This window comes from Eurypyga helias, unplaced genomic scaffold (assembly GCF_000690775.1).
Source record: "Eurypyga helias isolate BGI_N326 unplaced genomic scaffold, ASM69077v1 scaffold51012, whole genome shotgun sequence".
Classification (NCBI taxonomy): Eukaryota; Metazoa; Chordata; class Aves; order Eurypygiformes; family Eurypygidae; genus Eurypyga; species Eurypyga helias.
This window is the reverse complement of record NW_010237600.1, coordinates 2,792-17,215: the sequence shown is the minus strand read 5'-3', so window position 1 is coordinate 17,215 and position 14,424 is coordinate 2,792. Positions and strand designations below refer to the sequence as shown.

The 14,424-nt window shown below is 41.9% G+C and overlaps 1 protein-coding gene across 1 annotated transcript; it reads right to left on the bottom strand.

Moving 5' to 3' along the window:
• Positions 1–6,492: 6,492 nt before the first annotated feature.
• LOC104505182 (chromosome unknown open reading frame, human C2orf50) lies at positions 6,493–10,707 on the bottom strand. The gene is made up of 3 exons (XM_010147491.1): positions 10,463–10,707; positions 7,320–7,359; positions 6,493–6,684 (listed from the first exon to the last, which is right to left on the bottom strand). Exons 1-3 carry the CDS (start codon positions 10,705–10,707, stop codon positions 6,493–6,495), a joined length of 477 nt encoding a protein of 158 aa, XP_010145793.1.
• Positions 10,708–14,424: the final 3,717 nt, after the last annotated feature.

Here is a 14,424-nt window from a genome sequence, read left to right as displayed (position 1 = left end):
GTGCCTGTCCTTTCAGATAATCCACGGATAATAGAAATATTTAAGGTGGAAGTTGTGTATCTGTTACTGTGTGGATGCCGATCCAACAAGTGCCTGTAAAAATACCAAGAATGCGCCCTGCCTTGTATTCTAGTATGATAATCAAGAAGCTGAACTGTCTTCAAGCTGTTAAGCAGGTCCCTGAGCATAATTTTTATTCAACTAGTTATTTAAAGGAGACCTGAAATGTTTACCTTTGGTCAGCATTTCAGCGCTTTTGGAAGTGCGTCCTGCTTTGCATTGCAAGCAATCTGTTGAGCAAAATGATTTGCTGTCTTTCCCTTGTCCTGTCCGTGTAATGATCCTCCACATCTGTTTACAGGCCACTGCTGCCAAGTAGCAGCTTAAGGAAAGAACAGACATCACAGTGCTGGGCGGCCCTGTTCAAGGCTATGAACCTAGTTAATCTAGGAAGAGTGTAAGAAATTGTTCCTATTCTGTTTATTTAGGTTTATATCAAATTCCAGACTCCACAAGGTGCAGCAGAACGCAGAACCACTTCAAGTTACAGTTCAGTGAATAAATTACTGCCTTCGTATCCATGGTGCAGATCGCCTGTTTCACAGCAGATGGGCAGTGGTTTAACGCTGCTGCACCTCGAATAGGAATGCGCATGTTGATTCCAATTAAAAAAAGAACAGAAGGAAAATAATCTGTAATAGCCGAAGACAAAAAGCCAAACCATTTTTTTCCCCAACAATGATGTTGGCTTATCCTAGCTGAGTTTTTAAGCAAAATAATGCCTTGAATTTTGTGGTTTTGCAAGGAATGCAGAGTGCTCTCTTGCTTGTCATTTCCATAGCCTACCGTGCTAACAGGGAATAGTTCTTTTTATAGATAACTGGTGGTTTTAAGTTTCAGGTTAATACAAAGAAAGTTACACGGCTGGGGGACCTGTGGGGATAGAGACAACCCCAAAGAGACATGTGGAGGAAGGCTGGGGGTGGGCAGAGTTGACCCAGGACCACAGGCAGCAGGAGGCTCGCCCTGAGAAGGGGGTGTGACATTGTGTGAGCGCTTTGGGATCACAGCGACAGGGTGGCATAGCTGATGACGAGTGCTGTGGTGGAAGGATACAGGTGCTTTTGGAAAAGCAGGCAGGGAAAAGAGCGGAAGTTGCGTTCTACAACAACAACTGTCTCCTTGCCTGGAGCTTCCCCCTGCTTTGGAGTGAGCAGCGAGCCGACTGGGATCTGAGGGGTTGGGATCAGTGGGGAGACCAGCATGGGGAATGCTGCGGGGGCACCTGCTGTGAATTGCCTGATCAGGAAGAGGAAGCAGGTGAAGCCTTAAATACCTAGAAAAAAGCCCAGGATTGTAAGATGAGGCTTCTTCAGGGATGTGAAATGGCTCTGATATCTGGGAGAGCCACTTGGCTGGGTACAAGCAGTCCAACCAAATTTTGTGGGTCATCTTTTGTGACCTGGGTTTGTTACTCAGAAACAAGGAGGAACTAGTAGGCAACGTACAGCCTTGTACATCGGCAGCCTTGGCACAGTGACTACAGGACCTGGAGTTAAGATCCCAAGAGAAGTAAGGAATGTGCTGGTTTGGTGCCGTGGCTTTTATGTTTTTCAGTGAAAAGCAATCGAGCAGCCCTATGGTAACACACTGCTAGCGATGTGTCAGCATGCTGTTAAGTTTTGCTGTAGAAGAGTTTGTATAAACATTGTGTTTTCAATCCATTTGGCTGTTAAGAGACTTAATCATATAACTGCTAATGAGCGTTGTGAGAGTTGCAGATGGTTCTACGCTGCATTGTTGGTTTGGTTTGTTTGTCTTTTGCAGCAATACCTGTAGTTGAAATAGGAGTTTCTGCATGAATACATTTGCAAATTTACAGATTAGATAAAATATAACCAATGATGATAATTGTCTATTTTCACCATTTACTAGTGACCACAGGGTTTGAATTGTTCAGGTCAGAGAGTGAAGCCAAATCTCATCAGTTTTGTAGCTATTGTGCCTATATATTTACAGATTACTTCTTAATGCAATTTATTGATCAGTATATGCCAACTGGGACTTTCATCTTGGCATTCCCCAGGTTAAGAGGCAGTTAAGAGACATTTGCAGCGGTTTTGCTCCATCATCCTGGCATAAAGGTCTTGTGCCGAGGTGAGGCTGTAACCCCAGGTGCTTGGAAATACCATTTCTAAGTGCTGGTGGTTTTGTGGATACATACAGCTTCTGAGAGAGGCTTTGAGCAAGTTACAAGCTGAAGTCAGCCTGTGGCACCCATTCCTTCTGGCAGATGAGGGCTGTGGGAAGGGCTGTGGTTGACAGAACTGTGCAACCATCTCTTCAGCCTTTGGCAGAAATTTGGTGTTTCAAGGAATTCATCCAAGCAAACATGAAGTTTTCTGAGGAGGGAAAAGCACGCATGACATGCATCCAGAGTAGAGAGTAGAGTTTTCAAGAGAGACATCCTACTTTAGGAAGTTTACTGGTTTCTGTCTGGGCAAGATTTAGGAAAAGCAGCTTGAGGCCCTAACAAATTATTGTTGATTTCTAAAACTGAAAAAGCAAAAATACCCTGCTTCAGAAAACTATTGTCTGCTTTAAGATGAAGTTAACATTTTTTTCTCTAGAGAGTGTTCTTTATAGAAGCAGACAGTGTGAATGTGCGTGTACGTAACACACACAAACATACGGTGCCTGGACTGACAGTGTTGTCCATCTTAGGTTCACACATAATTATCCTCTCTTACTGTTTATATAGTAATTTTCACATCATGATGAGACACCTTCTTTGTAGGAGAACACATCTAGTTATTTTGGTCACCTTAGAATAACTTAGAGGTCAAGAAACAGTTTTATATATAGTTTCTAAGAAACATAGTTGGATTTACAGACATCACTGGTCTTACATAAAACAGAACTTTATAGTTAAGATGCCACCTGGGAACTATATACGGAAAGTATGAGAAATAAGGATATATAGTAACTTACATACGTTTTGTTAAAACTATATATTTCACATTTTTTTATTAGAAGCGGAACTCAAAATGAGAACACACAAAGTGTGGAGGCACTGGAAACATCAGTGCACCAAGTTACAATTAATATCAACATTCCTCAAAAGTCTGCCAAAGAAAGCAGTGTATCTGACTGAAGAATTAAATCAATATAGCTACCCGCTTCTGCTCTTTAACTGGAAGAAATTGAGAAACTGAATTGCCTAAACATCTATAATCTCTTACTTGAGGTCTGGCAGCCAACGGGGAAAAAAAGCTTATAAAACTGAAGCACAACTGATACATCATAAGAACTCTTTACAAGAAGCTTACAACACGGTTTAATAGCTACACAATCTCTTTAATAAATGGAATTTCCACTGATTATTTACAGGTTTCAGTGCCGTTAATCATCTTATTCAGTCTTTCTAAGACCCTCTGCTTATGTAAATAAGGATTAGTTGGAAAAGTTAATTACGGTAAAAGGAAAACAATTGTTTAACTTGGGATGAAAATGGCCTCTAGAGAATATGTGTTTGCTGCCTTCTACTCGCAGATGCTAAGGCAGTTTTGATTAGGACCTCAGATATTCCCAAAAGGTCTTTTTGGGGGGTTCTTGTACATGGTAGCGAGATCCAAACTAACTCCATAACCACTAAGCTGGGTACCAGAGGAGGGCTGACTGCTGTAGCATAGAATAATTTGGAATTCCAAGGAAAGTGTAAGAATTGAACAAAATGAGATGTCCAGTAATAAACAGTGTTCCCAAATCACATGGAAGAAGTAGTTGGAAGAATTAGCAATATATATTTTTATAAAAAAAAGAGAAAATTAGAGGATTAGTGTGTGTTTTGGAGGTGCAATCTATTTAAACCTGGTGTAATTGAAATAGGATTTTTTAAAAATTCTTTTTGAATGTGTTTGAAAAATCATGTTTGCAAAGTGTGTTCTGATCCCAGCAACCCTGGTGTAGATCAGAGAATGGGTGAAAAGTGCTTCAGATGGTCATTCAAGGTATACACAAAAAGACAAACCCTATTAAATATCTCAGTCTTCATGGGTGGGTGTGTTTAAGCTTCAGAGGTGGAGATTCCTTAGGGAAGCTATTCCAGTGCTGTATTAGCCTTACCGCCAGCTGTTATTTTCACTGTTGTCTGCCACTTACGTGAAGTACCAATGATTCCTTTTCTCATTCCAAAGCTATCCATGTATCTAAAGACTGCTATCCTCTTCCCAGGTGGCTTTTTCTTCCTCAGGTTACACTTTAACAGTCTTTTGAATCTTTCCTCCTAAGCCGTATCTTCTCGTACTCCGGTTACCATCACTGCTTCTCTGGGCTCTGCTTGGTGACCCACATCGTTGGGGTGAGACGTGGAAGGTCTTGTCCAAAATGGGGAGATGTGCTCCAGCTGAAACAATTCCAGTGCTAAACGAAGCGGAAGGGTTAAATGGTGCACTGCTTAGACCATCCTGCTTCCCATACTCTCCAGCTCTCTGGGACAGGGATTCTCTGGATTCACACAGAGCAGAGTCAGGCATCTGGAATTATTTCATGTCCCTTGAAATGAAAAAGGAATTGTGTAACACTGCCCTGCTGTGACTTAGGGTCCTTTTCAGGGGATTGCTTGGTGTGGAGTGAGCGCCACCTGGGGGTGAGGAAGCATGGAGCTCTGCTTTCGTGCTGGAAACCGAAATCCCCATGCTTTATTGGTGAAACGTTCTCACATGGATCAGAGCTCGACCCTGACCGGTACCGGACATCTGCCACTCTGGGTAGTCTGTGACCCACAGCAAGAGTTGAGGCTGCTCTGCCTGTCACAGCCTAAGGCAGGCGAGTGTGATGACTTACAGTATTATACGATCACCTATAAATACGCAGCCTCTGGGTGGCCTGTGCAGTTTTTGGAGGAAGCTCTGGACAACACAGGGCCAAGAAAAGGCTTGATCTGCTCTGTCCTGTCCCTCTTTCAGGTGCTTGAAGACAAACAGTTCCTGGTGTAGTTTTCTGCTGCTGGGATAGAACAGAAAGCATTTTAGCTGGACAAAAAGACATCTTTTTTAGAGTAGGTTCCCGTTTGGTGCATCTCTATGCTGTTTTCTATCACAGTTCATGCCTGCACAGTGAAATCAGTCCTCCTCACCTGGGCTGATTGCATGATGTGGTCTTCCTTCTTTAGGTAGCTCAGCTGTCATCTTGAAAGCCTTAATCCTCCAGTTCTCGCTGCGTCAAGGAAGCCAGAACTGCCTGGTGCTGTGACTTCAGTGAGTGGGATTTGGCTCTTCTTTCTGCGGTGACTTTTTTTTTGTCTTTTTCACAGACCATGTGGGTGTTGACAGTGATCACACTGTTCCATACCACTACTTCTGCTTTCGAACTGCCTGCTGCTGCTAAGTCTCATCATAAAAACAAATGGCCTTAGCTGCAAAGCATGAGGATACACTTCTCCACCCTCAGCTTGGTGGGAGATTGCAGCCTGTTGTATCAAGGCATCCCTAATGGCTTCTGTGTTGGCTGCCTCTGGGGACTGAGCATGGTCCTACAGAAGATAGGTGCAATTCCAAAGGCAGATATTCTATGTACACTCTCCATGCTCTGCTGATTACTGCTTTTACCCTACAGAACAGCAGGTCATAAACAAAGTTTGTGTCTATGTAATGAAGATGCGCTACTGAACAGTTTTTAGGTATTGTGTCAGTTTAGCTTGATGATGGCTTCCCTGGGAAGTCATACATTTTAGGAACTATGAACCTGTTAAATTCAAGGTTGATGATCCTGAGAGTGTAAGACAGATTGCTGGCCAACACACCTTCAGAGCAAAATGTGAACGCCTGCTTTCTTGTCAATGGGTTTTCATCAGCTACACCAGAAGAGTAAGAGAAGGGAATTTGAGAGCAGATCTAAAGAAACAAAAATGAAAACTAGTATTAAAAAGATTTGGTCTCCCTCGCTCTGCAGGGAGGGGTGAAGAATCACAGGACACGTCTCACGTGCCTTAGATTTTATTCTTTCAAGCAAGCTTAAACATGCAGATGACAGAGGCTGATGAATCCTTGGGTAGCTACTTGTAATGCAGCAAGCTTCTGCGTTTTGTTGTGCTGACTTTTGGAACTGAAAGTATGTTGTTTATGTTGGGATCATCTGAGCAGATCTGTTTAATTGTTTATTTTCAGGAAATAAATTTCAGGAAAGAATTGCCTCTTGTCTGTAATCTTCTTCTTTCTGATGTTAGTGGCAACCTTACATGGGAAGATGGATGGGATCTGTAGTGCTGAATCTGTATATGGCCCAGTCACCTCACAGGAAGAGGGTTGTCTCCTATGGCATTGTTGGATAACATCCATCTTTGCTTTTGGGGGGAAGAAAAAAAAAAAAGCCCTGCTAGACTGTAGTATTGGCCTCTCTGAGAAAAAGATGGAGGAATTTTTTACAATCTGTGGAGTCAGAGTGCTAGAACCATTCAACTTGCTTTGTTACTCTTAGTTTTTTACTGAAGCACTAGGAAAGCTGGAGCTCAGTCTCAAGTTTCCTCTTCCGTGCTCCACTACTGAAGACGTAATCCATGTTTACGAGAGCCCTGCCAAGTTCAGTATTCACTCGACTGCCAATAGTCTGGTTGGTCGAGTTGGGAACTTCGCTTGAGAACACAGACGCATAGTTTGGCAGTGGCTTCTGCTCCTTTTTCTTACCCTGGATAAAACACAGACCATTAATAAGTTTTCAGAACTACACCCATAGCTCACTACAAAAATAGAAGTTACTGAGATTGTTATTCATATCAGCACTTCTGCTTTTGAAATTAGAATCTGAATGTGCTTTAAAATGTCATACTGAATGTACATGCAAGTGTTGAAGCAATAGTTTTACCTTATTTCTTTTTCCTTACATGGAAAGAGGAAAACACAGGGAAATGAATAGTTTTCGTATGTGTTACATAAAATGTCAGCTGGGACAGAAGTTAGCCTGCTCTAGAATGGCCGTGATATGAGAGGCTTTTTGGTTTTTTTGTAGTAAGTGGCTTGGATTTCAGCGTGGTGACATTATCTTACATATTTTCTCCCTGGAAGTTGGTTCTTCTAGGGCTCGTCTTTCTATGGCATTGTTACTATTGAAACAGATTGGACACACCATGTACCATATTTCTTTGTAGTGTAGGTAGCAGATGAAAGGCACTTCAGTTCTCTTTTATTTTTCCTAAAGATTTTAGTCTTAAAGCATTTGCAGATTATGCTGAAGTATGCTTCAATTTGAAATATTTGCCTCATTCAAATGGATGAAAATTAAAAAGAGCTTGGATTACGGTTAGATGTTTGTTCAAAACTTACCATTTGGTCATAGTCCTTCAGGAAGCTCCAGTTCTGGCACCTTGGAATAGAAGTAAAAAATACAGTGTAAAATTTACTGTCTTTAAATTAGTTAATGTTGGTTGTATTTGAACACCTATTTAACTGCTCAGTTGGATACTTACAGCCCAGCTTTTACAACTGCAAATTCTTTGTACTGTGTGCTAGGTTTAGTCAGGAAAGAGTTAACTCTCTTTACAGTGGCTGGTATGAAACTGTGTTCCTGGATTTATGTTGAGAAAAGTCTGATAAGGTGTCTTTTTAGCTGGCGCTGGCAATGCCTACACCAATTCAAGGTCTTTCTCATCTTCTGATACTGCAGCTGCATTCTCAACTCTCTCACACACAGTTCAGGCACCTGACCCCAACTGACCAAGGGAGTATTTCATGCCATAGTACGTCATGCTCGGGACAGAGGTGAGGAGGGGGTCTGGGAGCCATTATTCTCTCCCTTACTCTCTTGCTCGTTGACTTCCTGGCACTTGCTGACCCTCTCCCTGACTCCTGCATTAGCTGCTTTGCCGACTCCTGTGCTGGCTCATTCATGAGGGAGTTGGTGGGTTTGTTTAGTTTTCCTGGTCGTTCTTTTGCTGAGAGGGTTCGCTTGAAATCTGTTGCAACAGCTCTCAGGCTCTGGCCCTGGGCTGCGGCTCTCGGGCTGTGATCACTCTCGGGCTGCAGCTTTTGGGCTCTCTGGCTCTGACTCTCACTACTCAGCACCTGGTTGTGCATTGGTCAGTGGGTGGTGAGCAGCTGTATCATATTGTATCATGTGTTATCATATGTTTTATCTTCTATTATTTTAATTACTTTTTAGCAGTGGTATTTGTATATATTAATTTAGAATCAATTAGTAAATAGTTCTTATCTCAATTTTATGAGCTTCCTTATTTCTTTTTCCTCCAATTCTCCCCCTCCACTGGAGGAGGGGAGGAGAATTTGTGAGAGCAGCTTCGTGTTATTTTGCTAGCCAGAGTTAAAACATGACATACTGAAATCTGTCTTTTCTGTGGTGAAGCCCAGGGTTTTCTTTATTCCCATATGGAGCCCATACCACATGAAGAGTGTTGTGTTTTTGCTAAAGGAAGATGAGGATAGCATGTTCACCGTGGATTCCTTGTGCAAATGCAGATAAATTAGCAAAGTCCTGAGTCACTCTAGCAAACTTCTGTCCCATGTCTTGAGTTAGATACAGCTTCTTATTTTTCAGATAACTGGAAGAAGTTCCTGGTAGGAATTCCCAGAGCCGTATTTGCTGCAGGCAAACACCCACGGGGATATTTTGTGCAGATAGGCAGCTGTGCTAGGAGCAATTTGAGGAGTTAAAAGAGCTGGGTTTTACTCTTCAGCTCTTTTCTATACCTGGTGTTGGACTACAGGACAAACCTTTTGGTTTTCTGTCCTTTGCTTTCTCTGACCTGAAAAGGAGAAAATGAAAGTTCACCTGCTGCTGTAAAAGTGCTGTGAGGTCAAGAGAAGAAACAGTTCCCTACATCTGTATTTGCAGCAGGGCTCATGGGACACGTGGGTTGAGTCCCTGAGCTCGTTACCTGTGTCCATACAGTGCTGCGTCTAAGCTCATGGATGAGCTGAGCTTGTCTGTACAGCACAGCCGTGTACCACGCGGAGCATTGGATTTCTGTGCTGCACTCCCCTGTCCAGTGCAGATATGCCCTGAGTGCAAGGAAAAGCTGATTTATGATTGTTGTGTTTATCACTGTATGTCTTGGTATACCAGCACAGCATAGAGATTCTAAAATTTGTTACCTTGCTATGCCAGCCACTGTTTGAACATATCAGATTTGGGTCTTACTGGATAGTGCTAATTACTGAGAAATGCATAGGTCTCAGACATGTACCTATATCCATTTCAGGTCAGACCACCAACATGCAGCAGTCTTTCCCCATCATTGTTTTGGGATGGGGATGTGGAGCTGAAGGACAGTTCTTTGCAGACTGTAGCATATGTAGTCTGATGAACCCGGCTTGAGGTACGTGTCCTTCACAGGTCTCTCTACCCTTTTACTAGAGTTCCTGTCTTTGTAGGTAAGACAGGAGAGCAGGACATGCGTCAGCTGTATGATGTGCTATGTTACATACCCATGGAAGTGAGTTTGCACCCGTATCCATGACCTGGGGAGCAGGAACAGGCAGAGTCCTTCTAGCTGCCTTAGCTAGGGAGTTGCATGGAACATGCTGGGGCCATGTGGGAAGAGTTGGGGTGCACAGCTGGGGAGAACAACATTGCCTTCCTGGGCCTTGGTTTTGCATGAGTCAGAGTCCTGGTGTCAGTTTTCCCTCTGGTGAAAGGAGACAGACAAGAGTGCAAATGCACCTTTGGGGAAAACAGCTCTGATTTGTATCTCCTCCAGAAGGCTGAGGAGGATGGGGGTTTTCAGACTGCTTCTTTTCCCATTCTAAAAAATCCTGAGAGTGGTGTTCTTTCTTCTCCCTTTCCTTAGCTTACCTAGTGCACAGTCAGAACTGGATCTGATTTTACCAACGATGTTTTTCAGTACACAGCATGCACATGCCTATCAGAAGTATGAACATAAGCACTAATTCAAGATACATGGCAGAGACAGAGAGGATCTTAATTTCAGGTTCCTTCTGGCTGCTGGTGTATACACAGTCCAAGCTTAGGCTGCATGTGTGCAGTTCAGTCTGAAACACTCAGACAATGGAGCATGTTCAGTACATTTACAGATTGGGAATACAAAATCGTATTTTGGCAGAACACTCTGTACATCTTCCACTTCAGCCATTTCCAAAAATTTGTGAAGAGGTGATACTATCAGTGTGTCTGCAACAAATTATAAAGGTTGGCACATTTATATCTTCATTGTGGAAATCTCTGTAAAGCTAAAAGGTACTTAGCATGCAATTCTTTGCAACTCTTCTCAGCGTAAGCCCAACATGCCAGGAGATATTAGCATAGATTTTGTCCAGTGAAGGAAAACAGAAACAATACAATATTAGAAAGAAAGTTGTTAGGCTCTGATCCAAAGTTCCTGCAGAAAAAAATTTCCTTTGATGGGGTAGGCTTTGGATCAAGCCCTAAGACTGTCAGGGAGCATCAGTACCATTGTCAAGGTGCATAGAAGAAGCATGAACAAGTGACTTACCAGATTTTTCTTCCTCTCTGTTCAGCCTCCATCTTATCCGGCTGAACCCGGTCCTGTTGCAGTGCTGCCTGCTCGTCCGCCGAGGCCTGAGGAGCCGGTTGTGCAATGACAGGTCTTCTGGGATGGGTGCTGCGGAGAGATGCAGATGGAGCTAAGGCTTGTTGCTCAGGAGGTGTGGTTGCTGGTTGCCAAGACCTAACCAAGGTATTTCTCCTGAATCCAGAACCCTTTCCTGACTTGTCCATTTTGAGACTCGCTTTATCCCCAGTATTCTTAGGTATATTGTGACAGGTATTGTTTGTCCTTTCCAAGCTCCTTCTCTCCTAACATTTTCTTTTAGCTGCTGATTTGGAGTGCTTTCAGAAAAGAAAGGTGCATGGCAGCACTGACAGGCAGTGCTCGGCACAGTTTTGCTTCCCTCTTATTTAATGCTCATTTCTTACTGCTTTATGTTGCTTCATTGCTTGAATGCTGAGGGAGTTTTCTTGGTAACAGCAATTTTGTAAGAAATGACTGTTACTGAAAGCCATCGGATCTCCAGTTGTATCCAGCAAACTCTCTGCTTAGGAAGTGATTACTGCTTCTTGCAGCTGAGACCACTCTCCCTTCAAAATCCTCAGAACAATCAAGTCTGGTTTAGTAGCAAAGAGTGCTGTGGAGATTGCTCCTGAGTATACAAGGAGGGCTTTTGTTGTGGTTATGTAGCAGAAGCAAAATCTCCTGGAAGCTGCTGGTTTCCCTGGTGTGTTTACTGTCTCCATTGGAAACGAGTCTGACTTGTGAATATTCACCAGAAGGCGAGCAGACACCCAATGGGACAGTTGCTCTGGCCTTGAATGCTATTTGGGCCAGATCTTGGATGTTAAAATAATGCATTTCAACAAAGCTGAAAGCTCTTTATTTTCAGATTTTTAAAAAAGAGCAGCCAGAGAGCATCAAAAGTCCTTTTTAAGTACTTAGGGATTTCTGCAGAAGGTATTAAGCAACTATGAGAGATAGTTTTTAAGTAACCTTAAAGGGTTATTAGTATACAAAGAGATAATTTTCAAAACAGTGTCCAAAATGTCACTCTTTGTCTTTACAGTCAGCCTGTTGGGATTTTGTGGTATGAATTCGCTTCCTCAAGTATTGTAACTTTGCAGGAAAACGAAGTACTTTAAGTATAAATTCCCTCTGAAATTCTTGACTGACTTGTTTTTGAGTAGTGTGGGTTAGCTCCAGATGAGTTTGACCTGCTTGCTTCATCTTCCTGATAAATGCTAAGGAACTTTAATCTACTCCTTTAGGGTTTTTTTTGGCAAAATTATTTGCTTGCAGTATTGGGAAATACATGCTGAATTTGGCAAATAATTCAGTTTAAAATAGTTACAATTATACAACAATCCAAATGCTTCACGTAGACATATTTGAGCAAGAAATATTTCTATATTTGGAAAATTATTCTGACTTTGAAGATTGCAATAATATAACTTAAAAAGAGGTAAACACCTCAAATCACAATGTTTGCTTTGGGTTTGAATGAAATTTTAGTAGACTGTTTGTTTGCTTGTTTTTCTGAGATAACTGGAACCTAAGCAGTGTTTTTCATCTCAGCCAAGAAGCAAAAAGTCACGTATCCACACAGCATTATCATGAACTGAAGAAATGAACTGTTTGCCAACCTGGCCTGAGAGTTGTCTCTGTTTCTCTTTTGGAATCTGCTTATCCTGCTGCATTTGTTCCAGGGTCCTCTCCAAGCTGGAGCATGTACAGCTGGTTGGAGGATGGGCTTTAGGCAGCATCTAACTGCTTTAAGAGGAAGCTGAGGCACGTTTGGAAGTCCCAGTGCATTAATCAGTACACAGCGGATTTTGGCTCCTAATCAGGTCAGGAAAGAACCCTGATGGGAAGTCTGCTCCTGTGCACAGAGCACTTTTTACTTCTTGTTTACAAGGTTCTTGTGTTATTTTAATCCTTCCTTCAAGTCAATTTCTGCAAATTAAACATAATAACAAACTAAAAATGGCTATTGAGCTGTGTAGATAGGTTTTAAATGGCTACTTGTAGCCACTGAATAACCTGGACGGAAAGATTACAAGCAGGTGTTCAAAGCCAGTGCCATTGAGTGGTGTCTGCAAAGATGCAGGGGTTGTAACTGCCCCCGTTTTGGTGAAGGACTACAAAATGCTTCTCAGAACTTCTTACTGAAAGTGAACTCATAGGTCTAAGCCAGATCTGTTGGTTTGAGACCTTGCAACCTCAGAAAAGAAGGAAGTCATAACTGTTTAGGACTTCTTTAGGCTTTAAACAGAAGTAAGCTGTGAGTCTACACGCAGGTACTGGACACTTCATGGTGTTCAAGCCATTTCTACACAAATAAGAGATGGGGATGGGATCATGTCTGTTTAAATAAGTTGGGTTTTAAAAAATCTTATAATAACATGACTTTAAAATGTAGATCACTAAGAACTGATACTTTGAAAATTATCCCATTTTCTCTTGGGACTGGATGTCATTAAGGGGGTGGTTATGCATCATTACAGCACATCAAAGTGAGTGCAAGGATGACATTTCTGGGCATTACTCTAGATTCCTTGCTGGATATACTAGTAGCCTATTTAGGCCATTTGCTAGATTAACAGCTCAGTAGATACTGAACTGTTTCCCCTCATATTACTATCTGCCAGTTTAGCATTTTATTTGTTCATTATAACAGCACAGGGCATTTAAGCAGGGAGTTAATTTGAATTGGTACAACTGATTTACTGTGTACTTCTTTTGTTCCTGTAGTAGAATAGGGTGATGCTTATTGTGCCTTCATGCCATAAATATGTAAATTGATTATAGCATCTTTATTTTTTTCTGGCAGGGGACACAAAACTTTGAAAAAAGTTATGAGTGTGACTGTAGGAGATGGTGCCTTTGCTTAGGCGTTTAGGGATTAGATTATCTGACAAGCAGTGTTGGTGCCCATCATTCTGAGGACGAACTTGACTGAGGTTAGCCTTCTCTTGTTGCCAGACAAGTGATGATATGCACTACAAATTCATCTGTGAAAAACATTTAAATTATTTCCCCTGTCAAAGGAAAAGATGTCTAGAGAGGCTTTTTATGGAGGAAAAAGTTCAGGTGCTTAGACAAAACATTTTTATTTGACCACAAGAGGGTATTGCAGTATCAGTTATGCAAGACTTGAGCATAAGTGGCTTTGGCTTTATATGCACTGCTTTGTTTTTAAAATGCACATTTCTCGAAATTGGTTATTTGCATTAGGTAGTAGTTAAGAAAATCAAGTTTTGTATGCTAGTATTTGATGTCCTTGTCCAGAGGCAATTTTAAAGTTGTTTTTTCTAAATTTGGTTTTGTTTTTTATAGTAACAAATTTTCTGACGCTCAAGAAGTTCTCATAGATTTTGCTGGAAGACAGGAACTTCAGAGGCTTATTCCAAAACACTGAAAAACTTAATGGAAATTGCTTAGTTAAATGCAAGAATGTATCAGTTACCAAAGAGAAATAATAACAGGAGATGAATACGTTGCTGCTTGGGTTGGAAGTGCGTGTTGTTCTAGGATGGGGGCTGTCAAAGTCACTGAGGCTCTGATTGTATTTTCCCATGTGTTCCTACCTGCAGGAATAAGGTCTGAAATCTTTTTTAGCTCATTTGTGTTTTCCAGATTTCGTCTTCACATCCAAGTCTCCTACATTATATATCCCATGTTGGTTTGCACTTTTTCCACAAGTCAGTGCTGTGTTGGGATATTCTCCTAGAAAAGTTATGTCTTCTAGACTTTAAGGACTGTGTTGCCAAATGTTAATGCCATGTTTTTGCAGTTCAGACCGTGGAGGAAGCAGCTAGAAGGATTTCTGGATTCTCCCACTTGTAGATCTGCTGCTGAATTTAGGAGGAGATACATGGTATGCCTGCCTGTCTCTCAGCAAGCCCACTTGTAGAAGAAAGATCACAGCTCTATCACCTTATCCG

What these genes read in the sequence shown, in the direction of transcription:
- LOC104505182 (XM_010147491.1), bottom strand. Translation starts at nt 10,707, where the DNA reads ATGGACAAGTCAGGAAAGGGTTCTGGATTCAGGAGAAATACCTTGGTT. An exon ending in CAGAGAGGAAGAAAAATCTG is followed by an intron (nt 7,360 to 10,462) that starts GTAAGTCACTTG and finishes TTCTATTCCAAG; the next exon opens with GTGCCAGAACTGGAGCTTCC. An exon ending in TGAAGGACTATGACCAAATG is followed by an intron (nt 6,685 to 7,319) that starts GTAAGTTTTGAA and finishes TGTTTTATCCAG; the next exon opens with GGTAAGAAAAAGGAGCAGAA.